This window comes from Pristiophorus japonicus, chromosome 2, assembly GCF_044704955.1.
Source record: "Pristiophorus japonicus isolate sPriJap1 chromosome 2, sPriJap1.hap1, whole genome shotgun sequence".
In the NCBI taxonomy this organism is placed as follows: domain Eukaryota; kingdom Metazoa; phylum Chordata; class Chondrichthyes; family Pristiophoridae; genus Pristiophorus; species Pristiophorus japonicus.
Genome location: NC_091978.1, coordinates 166,636,295 through 166,661,339, shown reverse-complemented (window position 1 = coordinate 166,661,339; position 25,045 = coordinate 166,636,295). Strand labels below are relative to the sequence as shown.

The 25,045-nt window shown below is 46.5% G+C and overlaps 1 protein-coding gene across 1 annotated transcript in view; it reads right to left on the bottom strand.

Moving 5' to 3' along the window:
* The window catches only part of LOC139232711 (protein YIPF5-like), an 80,506-nt gene extending 56,188 nt beyond the window's left edge, over positions 1-24,318 (bottom strand). Inside the window, exons 1-2 of the mRNA XM_070863206.1 lie at positions 24,235-24,318; positions 18,999-19,124 (exon numbers count right to left, since the gene is read on the bottom strand). Coding sequence (XP_070719307.1) covers positions 18,999-19,111 — 113 coding nt within the window. The 5' untranslated portion in view covers positions 19,112-19,124; positions 24,235-24,318. The remainder of the gene's footprint in view (positions 1-18,998; positions 19,125-24,234) is intronic.
* Between the last annotated feature and the right edge of the window lie 727 nt (positions 24,319-25,045).

Sequence of the window (25,045 nt, the reverse complement as noted above, 5' to 3'; positions counted from 1 at the left end):
GCAAATGGACGGTCAAACAAGGTATCAGACAAGGATATTCATTCATTCTTCATTCGTGGGAATGAATTATCAGTCGATAAAGATTGTATCATGTGGGGTGCAAGGGTGGTTATACCAAATAAATTCAGATCCAAATTATTAGGAGACCTCCATGACCAGCACCTGGGAGCATGCTTTACGAAGAGTTTTGCATGCAGTTATTTATGGTGGCCAGGTCTTGATAAAGATATAGAGTACATCGTGAGTCAGTGTATGACATGTCAATCGGAAAGCAAGCAACCACCATCAGTACCATTACAGTCATGGAAATGGCCTCCCAGGTTGTGGCAAAGGCTACATATTGATTTTGCTGAGCTAGAAGGACAACAATTGTTCATTGTGATTGATAGCCATTCGAAGTGTTCCCAATGTGCAAAATAACAACAAGTAAAACATTGGACATTTTACGAAGATTATTTTCTTCATTTGGCCTCCCTGAAGAAATTATTTCGGATAATGAACCATAATTTCGTTCAGAAGAATTTGCACTGTTCACAAGCAAAAATGGTGTGAAACATATCAAGAGTCCACCATATCATTCTGCTTCGAATGGTGCAGCAGAGCGCACTGTACAATTTGTAAAACCAATGTTAGATACAAATCCAAAGAAATGATGATTGTCATTGGATCACAAATTGGCTAATATTTTGATTACATATCCTAATACACCTCACACAACTACTGGTAGAACACCAGCAGAGTTGTTTCTCAAATGACAGCCTCGAACCAGATTCTCGTTGTTAAAACTAAATTTGACACAGTCCGTAGAAGAGCCACAATTAAGACAGAAAATCATGATAGAGGTAGAGTAAAAGAGAGAAGTGTGAAATTAAACCAGAAGGTGAGAGTGAAGAACCATCACCATAAATGGTTAAAGTGGTTACCAGGAAGAGTGGTGAAGATATGTGGTCCTCGCACATATTTGGTAAAGATGTTTGATAATGGACAGGTTAGGTTTGTTCATATTGATCATATTTTACCGACAGACATGGAAGGAGTTGAAGGTGGGAATGATTTAATTATTTCTGACTCATCAGACAGTTTTGATATACCAGTAGCAAATCCTACATCCAGTGTACTGGAAGTAAATCGAGGAGAGAATCAGAATGTAAGTCTGAGTCTGAGTCAAGAAAACAAACAGCTGGAAGTTAGAGTGAGTTCAAATGAAAATCAAGGAAATTCCGTGGAGGAAAACGTTCCTCAGGATGAGCCTTGAATGAGTTTAGATTCGACACCATGTTTGGAATGTTCTGTTCGAGAGCGAAGGAATTCTCTTCGAAACAGAAAACAAGTAGTTCAGTTATATTTTTAAATATGGAAAAAATATATCCTGTGTTATGTATAAACATGCAAGTTATGTATGATGTTTGTTACAATAACTTCTTCATTAAGGAGGGAGAAGTGTAATGTCTGTAAGCTTGTAATGTTTATAGCTTCACACTGTAGATGTGGACGTATTGTGCACTGCAACTACAGAGTTAATAATAAACAGAACCAGGCATATTCTGGAAGCTTCATAGAAACATAGAAACATAGAAACTAGGTGCAGGAGTAGGCCATTCGGCCCTTCTAGCCTGCACCGCCATTCAATGAGTTCATGGCTGAACATGCAACTTCAGTACCCCATTCCTGCTTTCTCACCATACCCCTTGATTCCCCTAGTAGTAAGGACTTCATCTAACTCCTTTTTGAATATATTTAGTGAATTGGCCTCAACAACTTTCTGTGGTAGAGAATTCCACAGGTTCACCACTCTCTGGGTGAAGAAATTCCTCTTCATCTCGGTCCTAAATGGCTTCCCCCTTATCCTTAGACTGTGTCCCCTGGTTCTGGACTTCCCCAACATTGGGAACATTCTTCCTGCATCTAACCTGTCTAAACCCGTCAGAATTTTAAACGTTTCTATGAGGTCCCCTCTCATTCTTCTGAACTCCAGTGAATACAAGCCCAGTTGATCCAGTCTTTCTTGATAGGTCAGTCCCGCCATCCCGGGAATCAGTCTGGTGAACCTTCGCTGCACTCCCTCAATAGCAAGAATGTCCTTCCTCAGGTTAGGAGACCAAAACTGTACACAATACTCCAGGTGTGGCCTCACCAAGGCCCTGTACAATTGTAGCAACACCTCCCTGCCCTTGTACTCAAATCCCCTCGCTATGAAGGCCATTTGCTTTCTTAACCGCCTGCTGTACCTGCATGCCAACCTTCAATGACTGATGTACCATGACACCCAGGTCTCTTTGCACCTCCCCTTTTCCTAATCTGTCACCATTCAGATAATAGTCTGTCTCTCTGTTTTTACCACCAAAGTGGATAACCTCACATTTATCCACATTATACTTCATCTGCCATGCATTTGCCCACTCACCTAACCTATCCAAGTCGCTCTGCAGCCTCATAGAATCCTCCTTGCAGCTCACACTGCCACCCAACTTAGTGTCATCCGCAAATTTGGAGATACTACATTTAATCCCCTCGTCTAAATCATTAATGTACAGTGTAAACAGCTGGGGCCCCAGCACAGAACCTTGCGGTACCCTACTAGTCACTGCCTGCCATTCTGAAAAGTCCCCATTTACTCCTACTCTTTGCTTCCTGTCTGACAACCAGTTCTCAATCCATGTCAGCACACTACCCCCAATCCCATGTGCTTTAACTTTGCACATTAATCTCTTGTGTGGGACCTTGTCGAAAGCCTTCTGAAAGTCCAAATATACCACATCAACTGGTTCTCCCTTGTCCACTCTACTGGAAACATCCTCAAAAAATTCCAGAAGATTTGTCAAGCATGATTTCCCTTTCACAAATCCATGCTGACTTGGACCTATCATATTACCTCTTTCCAAATGCACTGCTATGACATCCTTAATAATTGATTCCATCATTTTACCCACTACCGATGTCAGGCTGACCGGTCTGTAATTCCCTGTTTTCTCTCTCCCTCCTTTTTTAAAAAGTGGGGTTACATTGGCTACCCTCCACTCGATAGGAACTGATCCAGAGTCAATGGAATGTTGGAAAATGACTGTCAATGCATCCACTATTTCCAAAGCCACCTCCTTAATATTCTGGGATGCAGTCCATCAGGCCCTGGGGATTTATCGGCCTTCAATCCCATCAATTTCCCCAACACAATTTCCCGACTAATAAGGATTTCCCTCAGTTCCTCCTCCTTACTAGACCCTCCGACCCCTTTTATATCCGGAAGGTTGTTTGTGCCCTCCTCAGTGAATACCGAACCAAAGTACTTGTTCAATTGGTCCGCCATTTCTTTGTTCCCCGTTATGACTTCCCCTGATTCTGACTGCAGGGGACCTACGTTTGTCTTTACTAACCTTTTTCTCTTTACATATCTATGGAAACTTTTGCAATCCGTCTTAATGTTCCCTGCAAGCTTCTTCTCGTACTCCATTTTCCCTGCCCTAATCAAACCCTTTGTCCTCCTCTGCTGAGTTCTAAATTTCTCCCAGTCCCCGGGTTCGCTGCTATTTCTGGCCAATTTGTATGCCACTTCCTTGGCTTTAATGCTATCCCTGATTTCCCATGAGCTGCCTGCCATGTTAGAAGCTGTGTGTACTGTGCTCTGTGAATATATCACAAGGTCCCAGCACTGAGCCCTGTGGCACCCCACTAGTTACTGGTTGCCAACCAGAGAATGAACCATTTACCCCGACTCTTTGTTTTCTGTTAGTTAGCCAATCCGCTATCCATGCTAACATATTGCAGGTGCAGTGTCCAAAATCCAGAGTTCCGGAATCCGGAATGTTCCGGAATCTGGACTCTGGGCCGATCCGTGGCAGGGTCGTCCGGAAGCCAGAAAATTTTCCAAAATCCGGACTCCCCCTGCCTCAACAGCCCGACCTCACCCCGGCCTGACCTTGCCTCGGCCCTCGGCGGCCCGACCTCACCCCGACCCGACCTCGCACCAGCCCTGGGCGGCCCGACCTCGCTCCGGCCCTCGGTGGCCCCGACCTCACTCTGGCCCTCGGCGGCTCGACCTCACCCCGGCCCGACCTCGCTCCGGCCCGACCTCGCCCCGGCCCGACCTCGCTCCGGCCCTAGGTGGCCCGACCTCACTCTGGCCCTCAGCGGCCCGACCACACCCTGGCCCTCAGCGGCCCGACCACACCCTGGCCCGACCTCGCTCCAGCCCTCAGTGGCCCCGACCTCGCCCCAGCCCTCGGTGGCCCCGACCTCACTCTGGCCCTCGGTGGCCCGACCACACCCTGGCCCGACCTCGCTCCGGCCCGACCTCGCCCCGGCCCGACCTCGCCCCAGCCCTCAGTGGCCCCGACCTCACTCTGGCCCTCAGCGGCCCGACCACACCCTGGCCCGACCTCGCTCCAGCCCTCAGTGGCCCCGACCTCGCCCCAGCCCTCGGTGGCCCCGACCTCACTCTGGCCCTCGGTGGCTCGACCACACCCTGGCCCGACTTCGCTCTGGTCCGACCTCGCCCCGGCTCGACCTCGCCCCAGCCCTCGGTGGCCCCGACCTCACTCTGGCCCTCGGCGGCCCGACCACACCCTGGCCCAACCTCGCCCCAGCCCTCGGTGGCCCCGACCTCGCCCCAGCCCTCGGTGGCCCCGACCTCACTCTGGCCCTCGGCGGCCCGACCACACCCTGGCCCAAACTCGCCCCAGCCCTCGGTGGCCCCGACCTCGCCCAGCCCTCGGTGGCCCCGACCTCGCCTCGACCCTCGGCAGCCCCGACCTCACTTCAGCCCTCAGCGGCCCTGACCTCACACTGGCCCTCAGCAGCTCTACCTCGCCCTGGCCCTCGGCGGCCTTACCTCGTCCTGGCCCTCGGTGGCCCGACCTCGCTCTGGCCCTATCTCGCTCTGGCCCTTGCAGACCTACCTTGCCCGGCCCTCAGTGGCGCTACACCGCCCCGGCCCTCGGTGGCCTGATCTCGCCCCAGCCCTCGGCAGCCCGACCTCCAGCCCGAGTTCACCGCGACTTCGCCCGCCCCGACTTCGCCGCGACTTTGCCCACCATGACTTCGCGCGGCCCGACTTCTTCCTGGTCCTCGGCGGCCCGACCTCGCCTCCTTACCTCGGCTGCCCGACCCCACCTACCTCGTCCCAGGCAAAGACGTTCCAAAATCCAGAAATACCCTGAATCCGGAATGGCCTCGGTCCCGAGGTTTGCGGATTTCAGACGCTCAACCTGTACACCCACCCCCATGAACTTTTATCTTGTGCAGTAACCTTTTATGTGGCACATTGTCAAATGACTTCTGGAAGTCCAAATACACCACATCCACTGGTTCCCCTTTATCCACCTTGTTCATTACATCCTCAAAGAATTCCAGCAAATTTGTCAAACATGACTTCCCCTTCATAAATCCATGCTGGCTCTGCCTGACCAAATCTTGCTTTTCCAAATGCCCTGCTACTGCTTCTTTAATAATGGACTCCAACATTTTCCCAACCACAGATGTAGACTGTCAAATCCCTTTGCTCCACCACAGCTCCTGAACACTAACTGAGATCTCATCAAAGTTTTGTATCGGTTGATCATTACCTCTTGGGTGTTATATCCTGTGGGACTGAAGTTGTCCCTTTGCACAGGGCCAGTTAGCGTTGCCAGCCAGCATTAACAGTGTGCAAATGAGTCAGCACGTAGGTGCGGCGGCTGCATCAACCCGCGTGTATTTGCCCACTGCTTCGCCGATGGCGCTACGGCTTTGCGCTCCACTCCGACATCGCTCATGATGCTCCTGTACGCACGGCGATGATGAGGTCAACAGGGACAGGAACAGGGGGACCGACATCAGGAGGTCCATGAGGATGTGGATAGAGAAAGACGAGTATGCGAACAGAAGGCCGTATGCACCCAGGGTGTTTCGCCAACAGTTTTTGTACATCCACCTCTCTGAGAAGCAGTATATCCAAAGGCTGTGATGTTCTAAAGATGTGGTGATGGAGCTATGCCATCTGCTGCAGCCAGACCTTGAACCTCAAACAAAGGTGAGAACAGCTATCTCAGTGGTAATGAAGGTCACCATCACCCTAACGTTTAATGCCAATGGATCTTTCCAGGGAGCCACAGCAGACATCTCCAACATCTCCCAGTTTGCCACCCATTGCTCCATTCGTGATGTCACAGATGCTCTGTACTGAAGGAGGATGGAATACATCTCGTTCCCCTTGTTGAGACAGAAGCAGCGGGAGCGCTCAACTCGTTTTGTGAAGATGGCATGCTCCCCCATGGTGCAGTGTACCAAAGGCTGCACACACATCCCCTTGAGGGCTCCGCACCAGAATCCTGAAATCTTTTGAAACCGAAAAGGATACCACTCACTCAATATCCAGTTGGTGTGCGACCACAGATGCACAATAATGGCTGTTAATGCCTGCTATGCTGGCAGCAGCCATGATCCCTTCATCCTGCACCAGACCGGTGTGCCAGCTCTGTTCCAGGCACCCAATACAGCTCTCGACTGGCTCCTCGGAGACAAGGACTACCAGCTATGCACCTGGCTCATGACTCCCCTCCGCAACACCACCACTCCTGCCCAGCACTCTTACAATGACAGTCATGCCGCCACCAGGTACATCATTGAGCAGACCATCGGAGTGCTGAAGCAATGGTTCCACTGCCTTGATTGCTCAGGAGGAGTCCTACAGTACTCACTTGACCGAATGTCCCTCTTCGTCATCGTCTGCTCATGCTTTACAACCTGGCAATCATGAGTGCACAGCTATTGTCCGAAGACATAGCCGTTGCACTTCAGGAGGAGGAGGATCTGGAGGACCAGGAGGAGGAGTGGCAGGGGGAGAACAAGGAGCTGCAGGAGGAGGCACAGCCGGCAGGCAGGATGCGCCAACAACATCCCGAGACTGTAAGGGAGGTCCGAGACCGTCACATAAGATCTCAATTCCAATAAGGTCCTTGCCACTTACCACTTACCACTTCCTTTATGTCTCCCCATTAACACATCAATGAACCCTTTCTTCCTTACCACATGCCCAGCAACGAAATGAGATACAAGACTAAGCAGTAAAGATGACAATCAACATTTATGTATAAAAAGTGCAACATCAACATAACATACATCATTCACCCTTGTGCATGCTCTTTATATCCCATTTTATTTAAACCTCCTCTACTATGCCGCAGTGGCTCCCCTGCGGCTGCAGCTTGGCTGGCTGGGCCAGAGACTACAGATAGCCTTCTAGGATGCCATCGACCAGCTCTGGCCTGACCTAGAAGGCCTGGCTGCAGACTGAAGCACCTCAGGCTGGGCGGTGACAGACTGGGCTGGCTGGGTGACATCTGTGGATAGTTGCAATGGCAGAGTGGCAGTGGTAGGATCAGAAATGCTGTCGTCTTGAGAGAGGACAGCAGGTTCCTGCTCCACTGAGCCAGTGTCACTCCCCTGGGGGAACACCTCAGCCACGCACCAATCTGATTGCTGGTCTGCTGCAGCACCGTGTGATGCCTGGTGGACCATGATGGATCCAATGGCAATGGCAGCAGTCAGGGCTTGCGTGGCATCATGCTGAGAATGCATGAGAGCAGTCTGAGCATCCATCCGAGCAACCATTGACTCTATTGCAGCAACAAGACGTTGTGTTGCTTTCGCCTGTGCCCTAATAGAAGCTGCCACATCGCCCATGAGACATATGAGGTCTGGATCCACACGGTCTCTCTGTGAGTCCACCATCATCTGCACACTGGCAATGATGGGCTCCATGGTGTGCGTAGAGCTATCTACAATGTGGGAGGCAGACTCCTCCATGCTCCGTACCACTTGTGATAGGCTCTCGGGCACCTTTGCCATTGTCTCCATCATGTCGGAGTGCAAGGCCGTCACACTTTGTTCAAACCCTTCCCCAACAATGTCTTCATCTGAATCCTGTGGAGCAGAAGTTGTGCGTGAGCTGGCTCATGGGCTTGTGTTATCCCTTGACCCTGCTGCAGCCCGCGAGGCCCTGGTGATCACCCAGTGCAGACCCCTCTCTTAAGCTGAATTGCAATGACCACATACTCCCAGTATCTGAGCTGGTGTGTACGAGTGTGAAAAGCAATGATGCGGTGCTTGCATCGTCCTCCTCCTCCCTCTCCACCTCATCCCACATTCTTTTCCCTGCAGACTGTGCCCAAGCATTGTCTGAAAGCACAAATGGCACAAGAATGGTGTTAAGGTGAGGGAAGGCGGCCAGGCATGCAGGAAGAAAGGTGGTCAGAATGTGGAGCGGCTAAATTATAAGGCCTTCTGCTTAAAGTGGATGGTAGGATGAGAAGAAGGGTTTCACTTAGCACTGTTGGCCCCAGATGGCACAGCGGTCCTCACTGCCACAGGCTTGGCCACCTGCGGGCCCATAAGTACTCGCTCTTCCAGACCTATGAGCTGCCGCAGTTCAGCCTCTCCCCTCGTTTTTGCTGCTGACGCAATGTGCTATGTGCCATCTTGGCCTGCAAAAGAAAGGAATCTTGGTGAGTCACAGTGCACTTATGTATGTGGAAGAAATGCATTGGCAGCTTAAGCAGCTGTGATTCTAAGCAAAGCATCAAATGAGGCAATAACTGTGAGTAGGCACATCCTGAGTTAAATGCTGGTTTGCTGAGTCTGCACAGAGGCTGCCATGTAAGAGTTGTGGGAACAGACAGAGGCTCACAGGTTCACAATTGGTGGAACATGTACTTACTTTCACCACAGGAGTGAGGTTGCAGAATTTTTTGTGACACTGTTTGGGTGTGCGGTCAACAATGGAGGTGCCCGACACCTTGGCTGTCACCTCTGCCCAGATAGCGCTGAGAAGCTGTGGAACGGACCTCCCAGCTGGAGAGAAAAGGATGCGACTCCTGTCTTCCACTGTCCCCACCAGTGTCTCAAATTCAGCGTCTGAGAACTGTGTGGCCCTTGTGCTGCCTCTCCCAGCAGTCATGACGGCTCTCAGTAAGCAGCTACTGAACTGTGAGGAAGAAGAGAATCAGAAGAACAAACCTGCATGGCATCTCCTTTAAGAAGCCCAATAACCAGGTTACTCGTTATGAGTGATTCAAACTCACCTGAAATTGGCTGCTCATTTCCACCATCACCCCTCCAGCACCAGGCGGAGGCCATTTAGCGCTCCAACAACGCAGCTCTCTGATTTCATGAACAAAGTGCCAAAATTACAAACTTCATCCCGCCCATCTCGGCCGGCGCTAACTTTTCAGCTAATTCGAATTATGCGCTCGAAACCCAGCATGGGGCAATTTCAGCCCCTATATCTTTTCAGAAAAACCTAGAATTTCATTAGTATTTTTTTATAGCCAGAGCTGCTGCCTTTAATGTCCTGTGAACCTATACCCTCAAATCCTTCTGTTCTTCCACAGCACCGAGCCCACTTCCATTCAGAGTATAATTACTGCAGTGTTTTTAATATCAGAATACATCACCTCACACTTACTAATATTAAATTGCTTTCCACCACTTTTAAGCCCATTCCCCCAAATTCTGCCCAGTTCAATCGAATTGACAACTGGGCCCCATGCATTGGGTAGCCATTTTGCAATAGCCAGGTCCGTAGGGGGTATGGTATCATAATGGTTATGTCACTGGGCTAATTAAGAAGCCTAAACTAATGATCCAGAAATGTGAGTTCAACTTCCACCATGGGGAACTTAAATTCAGTTAATTAAATAAATCTAGAATTAAAAAGCCAGTGTCAGTAATGATGTCTATGAAACTACCGGATTGTCGTAAAAACCCATCTTATTCGCTAATGTTCTTCAGGGAAGGAAATCTGCCATCCTTACCTGGTCTGGCCTACATGTGACTCCAGACCCACAGCAATGTGGTTGACTCTTAACTGCCCCCTGAAATGGCCTAGCAAACCAATCAGTTGTACAAAACCGCTACAAAAAAGTGTAATAAGAATAAAACTGGACAGACCACCCGGCATGGACCTAGGCACCGGACACGACTAAGGGAATCCCAACCCAGACAAACCTGCAAAGTCTTCCTCATTAACATCTGGGGACTTGTGCCAAAATAAGGAGAACTGTCCCACAGACTAATCAAGCAACAGCCTGACATTGTCATACTCACAGAATCATACCGTTCAGCCAACGTCCCAGACTCCTCCATCACCAGGGTATGGTCTGGCCCTCTGGCAGGACAGACCTACTAAAGGTAACGACACAGTGGTATACAGTCAGGAGGGAGTGGCCCTGGGAGTCCTCAACATTGACTCTGGACTCCATGAAGTCTCTTAGCATCATAGAAACATAGAAAATAGGTGCAGGAGCAGGCCATTCGGCCCTTCGAGCCTGCACCACCATTCAACATGATCATGGCTGATCATGCAACTTCAATACCCCATTCCTGCTTTCTCTCCATACCCCTTGATCCCTTTAGCTGTAAGGGCCACATCTAACTCACTTTTGAATATATCCAACGAACTGGACTCAACAACTTTCCATGGTAGAGAATTCCACAGGTTCACAATTCTCTGGGTGAAAAAATGTCTCCTCATTTCGGTCCGATGTGGCTTACCCTTATTCTTAGGCTGTGATCCCTGGTTCTGGACTTCCCAACATCGGGAACATTCTTGCTGCATCTAACCTGTCCAATCCCATCAGAATTTTATATGTTTCTATGAGATCACCTCTCATTCTTCTAAATTCCAGTGAATATAAGCCTAGTCGATCCAGTCTTTCTTCATATGTCAGTCCTGCCATCCCAGGAATCAGTCTGGTGAACCTTCACTGCACTCCGTCAATAGCAAGAATGTCCTTCCTCAGATTAGGAGACCAAAACGGCACACAATACTCAAGATGTGGTCTCACCAAGACCCTGTACAACTGCAGCAAGACCTCCCTGCACCTATACTCAAATCCTCTCGCTATGAAGGCCAACATGCCATTTGCTTTCCTAACTGCTTGTTGTACCTGCATGCCTACTTTCAATGACTGATGTACCATGACACCCAGGTCTTGTTGCACCTCCCCTTTTACTAATCTGTCACCATTAGGGCAGGTGACCAAAGGCTTGGTCAAAGAGGTAGATTTTAAGAAGTGTCTTAAAGGAGGAGGGAGAGTCGGAGAGGTTTAGGGATGGAATTCCAGAGCTCAGGGCCCAGGCAACTGAAGGCACGGGCCACCAATGGTGGAGCAATGGAAATCGGGGGATGCTCAAGAGGCCAGAATTGCAGGAGCACAGATATCTGGGAGGGTTGTCAGACTGGAGGAGATTGCAGAGATAGGGAAAGATGAGACTGTGGATGGATTTGAACACAAGGATGAGAATTTTAAAATCGAGGCGTTACCAGACCAGGTGTCAATGTAAGTCAGTGAGCACAGGATTGATGGGTGAACGGGACTTGGTGCGAATTAGAATACAGGCAGCAGAGTTTTGGATGAGCTCAAGATTACGGAGAGTGGAAGATGGGAGGCTGGGCAGGAGAGCATTGGAATAGTCAAGTCTGGAGGTAACAAAGACATGGATGAGGGTTTCAGCAGCAGGTGGGCTGAGGAGGGTCCGAGATGAGCAAAACAAATATTCGAGACTACATTTAAACAATGAGCGCTGGCATACTTGGCAGGGCAACAGGAGAACTGAACGCAGCTTAAACATGGGAAAGGAAACCTACTGCTAATTACCATCTGCTGTCCTCCCTCAGTTTATGAATCAATACTCCTCCATATTGAACATGACTTGGAAGAAACACTGAGGGTAGCAAAGGAACAGAATGTATTTTTGGTGGGGACTTCAATGTCCATCACCAAGAGTGGCTCGGTAGCACCACTACTGACTGAGCTGGCTGAGTCCTGAAGGACATAGCTGCCAGACTGCGGCTGCAAATAACCAACACAAGAGAAAAACCGACTTGACCTATAGGTAGAGTGAATCGATCCCACATCCAACGGATCAGGTCAAAGCTCTACAGTCCTGTCACATCCAGTCGTGTATGCTGCTGGACAATTAAACAACTAACAGGAGGAAGAGATTCCATGATCAAGAATAATTCACTCTCCAGGTTGTGTGGCACTACCAACATGCTAAATGGGATAGATTCAGAACAGATCAAGCAGCTCAAAAGTGGGCATCCATGAGGTGCTGTGGGCCATCAGCAGCAGCAGAATTGTATTCCACCACAATCTGTAACCTCATGGACCGGCATATCTCTCACTCTACCATTACCACCAAGGCAGGGGACCAACTGTGGATCAAAAAAAAGTGTAAAAGAGCATGCCAGGAGCAGCTCCAGGCATACCTAAAAATGAAGTGCCAACCTGGTGAAGCGATAACACAGGACTACATAGATGCTAAATAGCAGAAACAGCATGCTATGGATAGAGTGAATCGATCCCACATCCAACGGATCAGGTCAAAGCTCTACAGTCCTGTCACATCCAGTCGTGTATGCTGCTGGACAATTAAACAACTAACAGGAGGAAGAGATTCCATGAACATCCCCATCCTCAATGATCGTGGAGTCCAGCATGTGAGTACAAAAGACAAGGCTGAAGCATTTTTCAACCAGAAATACTGAGTGGATGATCCATATCGGCCTCTTCCTGAGATCCCTACCATCACAGAAGTCAGTGTTCGGCCAATTCCATTCACACCACGTGATATCAAGAAATGGCTGAACGCACTGGATGCAGCAAAGGCTATAGGCAACAACAACATCCCAGCTGTAGTGCTGAAGACTTGTGCTCCAGAACTAGCCACGCCTCTAGCCAAGTTGTTTGAGGACAGCTACAACACTGGCATCTACCTGATAATGTGGAAAATTGGCCAGGTATGTTCTGTCCACAAAAAGCAGGACAAATCTAATCCTGCCAATTACTACCCCATCAGTCTGCTCTCAATCTTCAGCAAATCAGGAAGGTGTCGTCGACAATGCTATCAAGCGACACCTACTCACCAATAACCTGCTCACCGATGCTCAATTTGAGTTCTGCCAGGACCACTCAGCTCCAGACCTCATTACAGCCTTGGTCCAAACATGGACAAAGGAGCTGAATTCCAGAGCTAAGGTGAGAGTGACTGCTCTTGACATCAAGACAGAATTTGGACCCAGTAAAGTTCAAGTCAATGGGAATCAGGACAAAATCTCTCCACTGGCTGGAGTCATACCTAGCACAAAGGAAGATGGTAGTGGTTGTTAGAGGCCAATCATCTCAGCCCCAGGCCATCGCTACAGGAGTTCCTTATGCCAGTGTCCGAGGCCCAACCATCTTCAGCTGCTTCATCAATGACCATCCCTCCATCATAAGGTCAGAAGTGGGGATGTTCACTGATAATTGTTGTAGGGGTGGTGTGTGGAGTCAGGTTCACCTCTGACCTTCTGAGCGGTTCGAATCGCTCCCACTCCCTGGGTTCTAGACTATGGATTTATTTTGGGGACGTGATAAAGTGCAAGAGACAACTGGTTTGGTGCAAAAGAACTTTGGTTTTATTAAAGGCAAGAACATACAATGTCAAACTTATAATCACTCAAGTAAAGAACAGTACATCACACATTCAAAGGGATTACAGTGAATAATACACCTCCCAATGCCTAACACTGATTAGGTTAAACTCCAGGGCAAACAGGGACTATGCTCACCGATCCTTTACTGGTAGTTGGCGGTGGTTCGTGATTTCGGGGTTCGCTGGATTCTGTAGGTTCTGCTTGCCGTACCCTGAACATCGTAGAAGACTTCTTACTGCGTAGTCTTCAGTTGGGTGGTGTTCGCTGATGCAGTAGGGCGCGTTTTGGATTTATGGGGTAAGTACCCACTTTCTTTCATCAGAAATAGGTTCAAAGTCTCTTTAGGTAATGCTTTCACCTGTTGGTCGTCAGGCCTAGGTTGTAGAGTGGAAACTTTTGATTCTTTGGTTTCTTCCTTGCAGAGTTTTGTTTCGAAGTTGGTCAATCGCAGTGTTTTTGGTGGTACCACATTGGCTGTGGTCGGTTGCTGCGCGATGGTGATGTTCTTCCTTCCTTTTCAGTTGCAGGATGTCGAGGCTGAAGAGACTTGTTAAAACTGCTGCTGTGGTCTCTCTCCTTTCTCCCTCTGATGCATAGCATAGCATACCATAGCATTGCATACCCTTTGTTAAAGCAGGGCCCAGTTATACCTTTGTAGCTGTTCTAATCTTCGCGCCAAATCAGCTCTGAGTCTTTGTTTAATTTTGGCGGGCTTGATATTCCTTTGTCATATTTTGGCGGGCCCATTAAATGTTAACCTGTCTCGGATGTGTCGATCTTTTAAATCTGTTTTCTTGATGGAAATATTAGCTTTGGTATTTGCAATGTCTGTCTGTGCTTGGGTTTTCCATGCGGGCTGGATGTGCCATTGTTATTATGTATGTGCTGGAATGGTTTTCCAGGTCAGAATGATGACTAGCTATCTCTGGGTTAATTGTTGCTATGTTAATGTCTCCTGGGGAGATGGGTTTTCGAGTATCCACAATTCTCCAGACAATTTGCTTTAGCTTCAATACCCCAGACAGCTTCAATACTCAAACTGGCTTCTTTAAAGGATAGTTCCTTTAGTTCTTAGCCCTGCCCACACAGACCCAATCTGTCTTGTAAAATCCAAAATTCGATTAAAGTTCGTAGTTTCTTCCATGTGCACTTTAGGATCTCAAACTTTCTGGTAGATAGTTCCAAATTAAATTTCCTTTCCAATGAGTCCAAACACTGGGGGGAGGTTGTCCCATGAATTTTGCAACTTTACATTGCACAGCGTTCAGTTCCATTCGCAACTCCTCAGATAATGAAGCAGGTCGTGCCCACATGCAGCAAGATCTGGACGATCTTCAGGCTTCGGCTGATAAGTGGCAAGTAACATTCGCAGTACACAAGTGTCAGAAATGACCATCTCCAACAAGAGAGTCTAACCATCGCCCTCGACATTCAACAGCATTACCATCACCATATTTCCCACCATCAACATCTTGGATTCACCATTGATTAGAAACTTAACTGGACCAGCCATATAAATACTGTGGCTACAAGAGCGGATCAGAGGCTGGGTATTCTGTGGTGAGTGTCTCAACTCCTAACTTCCCAAAGCCTTTCCACCATCTACGAGGCACAAGTCAGGAGTGTGATGTAATAATCTCCATTTGCCTGGATGAGTGCAGCTCCAACAACCCTCAAGAAGCTTGACACCATCTAAGACAAAGCAGCCCACTTGATTGGCACTCCATCCACCACCTTACATATTCACTTCCTCCACCACCATATTTGCAGTGTGTACCATCTACAAGATACACTGCAGCAACTCGCCAAGTCTTCTTTGACATCACCTCCCAAAACGCGACATCTACCACCTAGGAGGACAAAGGCAGCAGGCGCATGGGAACACCATCACCTGCAAGTTCCCCTCCAAGTTACACACCGTCCTGACTTGGAAATATATCGCCATTCCTTCATCGTTGCTGGGCAAAATCCTGGAACTCCCTCCCTGACAGCACTGTGAGAGTACCTTCACCACATGGACTGCAGCGGTTCAAGAAGGCGGCTCACCACCTTCTCAGGGACAATTAGGGATGGGCAATAAATGCTGCCCTTGTCAGCGATGTCCACATCCCATGGTCCAATAATTAAAAAAAATATAGAGCAATCACGTTGTGAAGTTTTCTGACTGGTTTATCCAAAAGCCTTGTCATGTAATGACCTTTAGCGTGTATATGGAATAAAGTCTTAATATTATTATGAAACAAAATAAGGCAAACTGAAGGACTGCAGGAGAAAATAAGCTCCTCCATGTGATGATGTGTCTAGTCAACCTGGCTTTATAAAAAAGTAAATTAAAAAAATTAAAGTGCTCATGGACAAAACAACCTGAAATTACAGCCTGGAATTTAATATTAGTGCGTTAATCAAAAATTGATTTTTGAGTAGTACGAAGGAAACTCATTATCACTAATTTTATTGATTTAACATGTGTGCTAAAACATATGCTTTAGCGCTGAATCAGAAAGCTATCCAGTAGGGAGGCGCATATATTAATGCAGAGTTGTATTTCTTAAGTGCACTTAGCATCCATCCCTGAAATAACACACAAGAGACCAGAACTGCAATTTTCTGCAGCTATGCAGGTTTCTAATTAGGGCAAGCAAAGTTCATCAGTGATGCCATGGAAGCTCTGCTGCAACCAATAAAGGAGAGGAGAGACAGATTGTATGAAACTGACAACTACTACTCCGTCCCAAAGTTCCTGGTGGAGCAGGCATGTAAGGAGGTTTTGAGATGGGTCAATGTTGTCTTCAGCACTCACATGACTGGAAGGATATCAAGAAGATGATGGTAGAATTGGTAGATCTGCAAAGGTAGGCCAAAAGCATTATTATGCATGACAATCACCTGTCACAAGTAGACATGTAATAAAGTAGGCATTTCATATTGGAAGAAGCTAAGCAGTAACATGAGGTTACGCTGATAATGTCCTGGCATAATAGAACCATCCTTTGCATGAATTAGGACATTTAGGATGTACAGGTTACATCGAACTAAGAACTGCTTGTGGTAATCTGTGGTCACAGATGAATCACGATGAAGAGATCCACACTAGTGCTGGCTCCAAACATTTCAAGCCCTTTGTGGAGACCAAACAATTTTCTGAGCATTTTAGTAAAACGGGCATCATGAAAGCGCTTTCAAAGAATAGATGTATGTAAAGACAGACGCACCATTGTCAGTGTTCTCGAGCAGGCCAACATCCCCAGCATCGAAGCACTGACCACACTCGACCAGCTCCTTTGGGCGGGCACATCGTCTGCATGCCTGACACGAGACTCTCAAAGCAAGCGCTCTATTCGGAACTCCTACACAGCAAGCGATCCCCAGGTGGGCAGAGGAAATGTTTCACAGACACCCTCAAAGCCACCTTGATAAAGTGCAACATCCCCACCGACATCTGGGAGTCCCTGGCCAAAGACCGCCCTAAGTGCAGGAAGAGCATCCGAGGGGGAACTGAGCACCTCTCGAGTCTCGTCACCGAGAGCATGCAGAAACCAAATGCAGAAATCAGAAGGAGCGTATGGAAAACCAAACCTCCCACCCACCCTTTCCTTCAACCACAGTCTGTCCCACCTGTGACAGAGACTGTAATTCCCATATTGGTCTATACAGTCACCTGAGAACTCACTTTTAGAGTGGAAACAAGTCTTCCTCGATTTCAAGGGACTGCCTATGATGATAATGATGATGATGGTATGTATTGATGAATTATTCTTGATCAACAACTTTAAATGCAATATACATAATGGCCAGAATTTTCAGAGGTAAGAAAGGGTGGGTTGGAGGTGTGGGGGGAGAGTGAAAGTCGAAAAAATGTGAACCCTGACCCCAACCCGCCTCCTTTCACCTTTAACTCAGGCGGGCTGTCAACCCGCTGCCAAGAGGCTAGTTGGCAATTTACAAATTATAATGAAGCCTGAAGCCTCTACTTTAGCCTGCTTTGCAGGTTTTACTGCAGGTGGCGGGGGATCTCAAGGTTCGGAATTCCCAGTGGCTACAACGAGGCCACCTCAGCCTCGGGGTGCAATTCTTGAGGATGGGAGTAGCAGGAGTGCTTCCTCCTGCCCCCCCCAAGCTCCCCCACCATCAGCTTGGCCTTCCCAGAGGATCAGACCACTGCCCCCCCCCCCGACCCTTGGCCTTGGACAACCCCCCCACGCCCCCCCCAACACCATCCTGGGTCCATCCTGTTGCTGCCACCTCCTTCTCCGAGTTCCTCACATGAATGGAAGCCAGCCTGTCAATCAGGCTGACCTCTGGGTGGGGAACCTACCCTTCCATCCCACGCACGCTGTGGCATTAAATCGCTACAGCATGCCGGAAAACCCAACCTTTCACGTTTCCCGTCATCTTCTGGGTCTCCTGCACCACGCGGGTGGGACCCGGGAAAATCCAGCCCAATATATTTGGATTTTCAAAAGGCCTTCAATAAGATACTGCATAGTAGACTCATGACTAAGGTCAGAACATGTGGAGTCAGGGGACAAGTAGCAGAATGGATAGCAGGCTGGCTACAAAACAGAAAAGAGACTAGGGGTTAAAGTTAATTAATCAGACAGGCAAAAGGTGGGTAGTGGTGTTCCACAAGGATCGGTGCTGAGACCACTGTTGCTCACCATTGGCATCAACAATTTGGACCTGGGAATCAGAAGCACAATTTAAAAATTTGCAGATGACACCAAATTGTGTGTGGGGGTGGGGGGGTGGGGATGTAGTTCATACAGGACTGCAACAAACATTATTAAACTTGCAGCATGGACATGTAATTGGCAAATGAACTTTAATATAGATAAGTGTGGGGTGTTACATTTTGGTAGAAAGAACAAGAAGGCCACTTACTTCTTGGAAAATGTGTCTAAATGGGGTAGAGGAGTAGAGTGAACTGGGAGTACAGATACACAAAGCAATAAAAGTAGTGACGCAGATTAATAAAGCCATTAAAAAAGGCAGCAAAGCACTGGGGTTCATTTCGAGAGGGATAGAATTAGTAGAGAGGTAATGTTAATCTTGTACATAACCTTGTTTAGGCCACACTTGGAGTACTGTGAACAATTTTGGTGTCCATATTATAAAATGGATATAGAGGCACTGAGGAAGGTGCAAAAAGATTTAGTGTGGGGTGACATGATAGAGGTCTTTAAGATTATGAAAGGGTTTGATAGGGTAGACATAAAGATGATGTTTTCACTTGCGGGGAAATCAAAACTAGGGACCATAAATATAAGATAGTCACTAATTAATTCAATAGAGAATTCAGGATAAATATTGTTACCCAGAGAGTGGTCAGAATGTGGAACTCGTTACCGCAAGGAATATTTGAGGAAAAAGCCTAGATTTAAGGGAAGCTAGATAAACACATGAGGGAGAAAGTAATAGAAGGATATGTTGATGAGTTTAGATGAAAAAGGGTGGGAGAAGGCTCATGTCGCGCATAAACACTGACCTGTTGGGCCAAATGGCCTGTTTCTGTGCTGTAAATACTACATAACTATGTAAATTGGCTTACCTACTTGAATCGGGACCACTGCTGCCTCCATAGTCATATGAGCTTTGCTCTTGGTCATTGATATCATAATTTGATTGGTAAAAATCTGGATTAAACTGCTCAAAGGTAGACATTCTGAAGACAGTGCTGGGAAACAATGATAATATAATTAATTTTGCATGTTGAAATCAAGTATCTACAGCAGGTTATCCTAATAAGGTAAAATATAAAACTCTCAATGCATGCAGTCTTCCTCAGAGCTGGAGGATGGGGAATAGTAGTAAAAGTAGGTTACCAATCAGGCTGCTCTCCCAATACTCTTTACTCATTTTCACTGCAAAAGTCAGCTTCCGCAGGCAAGCACACTCTTTATATGAACAGAAACAACCTTATTCACTAAATAATTGGGATGGTGTGCTACAGGGCAAACAATTTACTCCTATGCCATTGAGCTATACACCATAAAATAATGGATTGCTTGCTAGATCCTTCTAATATCTGATAGATGAGAAAACATTGGGGCTAGACTTTCCACTTAGCTGGCTATCGCCCCAAAAAATGGGCAATGTTCCAGCCTTGGCAATGTGTCAGCCTTCATGATCGCTGGAACATCGCCCATTTTTAGGATCGCGACTTTCGGCTCAGCGATAGCCCAGCGATGTGAAATTGGCCCAGCGATAGCCCAGCGATGTGAAATGGGCCCAGCGATAGCCCAGCGATGTGAAATGGGCCCAGCGATAGCCCAGCGATCTGAAATGGGCCCAGCGATAGCCCAGCGATGTGAAATGGGCCCAGCGATAGCCCAGCGATCTGAAATGGGCCCAGCGATAGCCCAGCGATCTGAAATGGGCCCAACGATAGCCCAGCGATGTGGATGGCAAAGCTTCCTTAGCAACGGCCTTCTGCGCATGTGTTTTTTTTTGGTAAACAGGTTTTCCCATGGTTCAGGAGGTCACGGGTAATCCACACATGCGCAGAAGGCAAAGGGAGGGGGAGGGAGAGAGAGAGAGAGAGGAAGGAGAGGAAGGAGAGTGTGGAATAGAGAGAAAACAAGTGGAGTAGAGAGAAAACAAGTGAGTAGTGAGAAAACAAGTGAGTAGAGAGAAAACAAGTGAGTAGAGAAAAAACAAGTGAGTAGAGAGAAACTTAAACAAGGGAAGTGACTAGAGTAAAACAATGTCATCCTCGGTTGAATTTCCTCATGATGTGGAGGAGGGGCTGTAAAGGGCTAAGCCATTGTCAGAAGAGGCAAACGAGGCCCTAGTCGCGGAGGTGCACTCACGGTGGGCCCAATTAACCCAGGGTGGGCGTGGGAAACCCCCACCCCGGGCATATAGAAAAATATGGGCCGATGTGGTTTCATCGGCGTCCCATTAGGTGAGGGGGTCCGACCAGTGCCGGAAGCACTGGAACAGCTTGGTTGCTTCGGCAAGAGTAAATATAGATTTTATATTGTAACAATGCAAATTCTAATTTTAATTCTAAATCTCCTGGATTGAATTGAAGCTTGTTATTCTTGCATCTATATTACATATATTCCCTGCTAAGATCTGGACAGGGCTATGAATCTGCACCCATTTTAAGTCTCTCTGGCTGCTGTCACTTAACTTAAACAGTGACCCAGCATGAGCTGTGGGAGAGCTGCCCTTGCTCACTGTCTGCTCTGGGACACTTTGGGACATTGGCTCCTGCCATTGCCGAGTTCAATTGAGATTGTAGTCGAGAGAGATGTTTGTGTCAAGCATTAACTCCTAAACACAATCTTTGTTATAACCATGCATCAATTGTGGATAAAAATTCTATTAGCATATATCGTTGATGACTGCTATCTTTCCCTGATATTACCTAGTCAATGAGCTTATCTGCCTGCAGAAGATGTTAACGAAGAATCGCTCAGAGCGCAGGCGAACGGAGGAGGCCCTGCCCAGCAAACTCAGCTCACCAAGTTGGTGGAACGCGCTGCGGCATGGTAGGAGGTCACACTCGGTCAGCCACCCGTGGTGAGGCAGATCCCTCACTTGCATCACGTGAGTAATGCGTCAAGCAGTGTTAAAGTAATGTAACGACATTTAATTATAATATAAGAATGATGTCATGTTATGCATGCAGCTATCCTGATTCCCATGCAGCCTCTGTGCTACTCTCAGGTTGACTAGAGATAAGAGCAGGAGCAGGCTATCTGTCCCCTTCTCTGTCCGCTCCTCATAAACATTCATTCCGTGTTCTGTAAAGGTGCTTTCAGGGCAATGTGCATGCAGTATATTGCTTCCTGCACCTTGGGGAAGTTTGCTATTCTCGAGAAACCCAAAGCCATCCCGGTTTGTGCCTCCCTAGTCATAGGGAATTTTATAAACTCCATCCTGCGAGTGTAAAGGGCTTCAATGACCTGTTGAATGGAGCAATGTGTGGCTTGCTCAGAGATACCGCAACTGTCACCAGCTGAGGCCTGAAAGGAGCCCGATGCGTAGAAGGATAGTGCCACAGTAACCTTTACCTCAACGGGCAGTGCGGTCCTGATGGTGCTGTTAGGCTGAAGATTCCCCTTGATGAGCTGGCATATCTCATCAATTACCTCCTTTTGGAAATGCAGCCTCCTAAGGCACGCATTATCAGACAAGTTGAAGTAAGCTTGCTTTTCCCTGTAAGTTCGTCGGCTGTACGTTCTCCTCCTCCACCTTCGTATTAGTCTTCCGCCTCTTCGATTGGCCCCTTCACTAAACCCTTCACTTAACTAAACTTCGGATGCCAGCATGTGAGCATTTACAAGTAATGGTAGAGAAGCTACAGGCCCTATCACTATCACTATTATCACTAGCACTATCACTGTTGTTATAAATGCCCTAAAAAATATATAAAATATAAATTATAAATATAAGTGTAAATGTGAGTGGATCTTTCAGTAACAGGCCCTTAAATAACTCACAAATTATAAGCCCCTTGTTTAAGCAGTCTCCTCACTTCCTCCGACGTTCAAAATGGCGTCCATTGTGCCACATTCTGTGAGGAAGGCCAGGCAAAAGCAGCTTTTCTCCAGCGATGTCCAGCGATCTTCTTGGCGAGTGATCAGCCCGTCGATGTGAGGGCGATGTGCCGAAAGTTGCACTGGGTGATGTGTGGGCGATCATCTCAGTGGTCACCTCGGCGATGTGACACGAAAGTTGGGCCAGCAATTTTCCAGCGGTGTTCCAGCCCAACTTTCCACTTTTGAAGCAAAATAGGCAATAGCCTGCCTTTTTGAGTGATACTAGCCCAGCGATGTGAAGTGGAAAGTCTAGCCCACATGCAGCTTAGACGCAGACTGCTCATATATAAACATTAATGGACAGACAATTATGGGGTTGCACAGCCATGTTTCTGATACGGACTCCCAGCATGCGGGGCTTTGTGCCAAGAGAGCAAACTTGTAAAATTACACCTATAATGTTCACTTTTTTATGATTGAAACTGAACAAATTTCAGTTCTGTCACAAACAGCAAAAAAGGGAATAAAAACAGAAAATGCTGGAAATACTCATCAGGTCAGGCAGCATCTGTGGCAAGAAAAACAGTTAACGGGCCGGAATTTTGGCTTTTGTTTTTTTTTCAGCAAAAACAGTAGCGATATGTGAAACTTACCGTTTTCGCTGCGCTACTGTTTTTAGGCCGAACTTTCAGCTTTTATGTCTACGCATCGGTAAGGGAGGCATTACACAAGCATATGCGGTGCAAAAACATGAGTTTCGACACCTTTAGTCCAGGGCCGGGAGCGTTGCATGAGAGGCCTTGGAAGGGGGAGAAAAAATCATTCAAAAAAACATTCCATAAACATTTACAAGACCCATAACTATATAATCGCTGCAAAAAAACTACCAAAGAAAAACTTTAACTTACTTTTGCAGGTTTTCATACTTACCGCTGCTGGCAGGGCTGCACTGACAGGTTTGACCTGTCGCTATTCTGGGTGTGGGCATATGGGTCGGGCGAGAACTGAAAGTCGGTCGCAAATGCAATCCATGTTGTTGCATGTCGGCGCACCTCTCCCTGATGGTACTTGAAAGCGCCACCGCAAACAGGTACCCAAGGATCCCACCCGGGCTTTGCAACTGGGTTTTCGCCGCGGAGGGTCAAATCGCGGCGAAAACCCAGTCGCAAAACTGCCGAAAATACGGCCCGTGCTTCAGATCAGTGACTGTCACAGACCTGAAACGGTACCCTTACTTCTATCTCCACAGATGCTGCCTGACCCGCTGAGTATTTCCAGCATTTTCTGTTTTTATTTCAGATTTCCAGCATCTGCAGTCAGGAAAAAGGGAAATGACTAAAAACACCAATTACAATCACCAAAAGCCCCATTTCATAGAATCAGAAAAATTTATGACACAGGAGGCCAGTCGGCCCATCATGTCTGTGCCGGTCTTACTTGGGTTTGCTCTTAAAAGAGTGTTCCATTATATTTCTTAAATTTTGAAGATTATCAGCAGTGATTATCTAACCATTCATAGTTAATTGTGGGAAATTAATTGTAATTGATAACATAATAAACATTTTTGGCTACAACACTATATAGCCTATAATGTTTGTCACACATGAATCTTGGATGAACATAGTGAAAACGTAATATGATAATCAACATAGTTAATGAACTACAAATAAAATAACTAATTTCAGAAAAAACATTTACATATCCTGTTGGTTAGAATTTTATGCAAAACTAAAGTGAGATGCTATTTGAAATGGTAATTCATATTTTTAAACCAAGTCTATCTCAGTCAACAACTCTCTCTTTAAATGTTCTGCCTTGGAGAATCAGATTGACACATGCAACATGAACACCTGTTTCTGCCAGCAAAACCGATAAGGGCCACAGGCCAAATCAATCATGACCAAGCAATGCATTTCTTGTACGAAGTGCATGATAATTCACATAAATTCATAATATAGAAAACTTATATCTTCATAGTTTAGACAAGTATTAACTGATTTATAAAAAATATCAAGATGTCATTAATTTGAAAATAAATCTATTAAATGCCGTTCTCTATTAATGCATTTCTTTCTTTTCATTTTTTAATCCTTACACATGCAGTATTGCTGCGAGAAATTCTGAAGCAGGCATAAACAAATACGATACAATTAAGCAGAATTTGTTAGTAGTGTTGACATTTTCTACTAACGATAACCGAGCCCAACCATGTTAATTGGCAGGTTCTGGATCAACAACTAACTAACAAAGCTATCTTTCCAAAGTGTTAATTTTAAAATTGTTTATCGTACATACCTCAAATAAAGCAAAACTTTCACACCAATGAAGATTGAATCCTTTTCTTGGGCAGTATTAAGAAAGAATGTTGAACAAGCAGAGACTAAACACAACGTATGATTGACTACAAAACAAGAAGGCCTATATGCTATATATAAAACTCTAATTTTGGACAGCAGTCAAATAGGTATCCAAATATAACACAGACTGTCACTTGCAATTTAGCACCCACAGTTAACATTTTAAATTGAAATATAATCATGTGGATTTTTTCACACTGTAAACTTGCAAACCTGCATTATGGCATGCCATTGCATTTATTTACTTAAAGTATTACTTAAAATATTATAGAACTAAAGTTTAAAGAAACATTTCTAAATGTGCATATTAGGCTACACTTACTTTGGAATGTAGGGTCCCTTGCTAAATTAAATGGAGAAAGTCAACACAGGGGAGAAAATAAGACGAAAGTAAGAAAAAATTAAATTTAAAAAAATTAAATTAGAAATATGCCACAAAAATGTCAAGCAAAAAGTGTATACACAATATATCCAACAATTGCTACTCACATATTATTATGCTAGGATATATATTATATTTGATGAGTGCCCCATGAGTTTCTTGTTTCTAACCATGGTTGTAATAAAAAACTTATAATTTGAGCTTCACTGATGATCCTACAACAACAATAACTTAAATTATATAGCACCTTTAACTTAGTAAGGTATCCCAAGGCGCTTCACAGAAGCAATATAAAACAAAATTTGACACCAAGCCACATAAGGAGAAATTAGGGCAGATAACATAAGAACATAAGAAATAAGAGCAG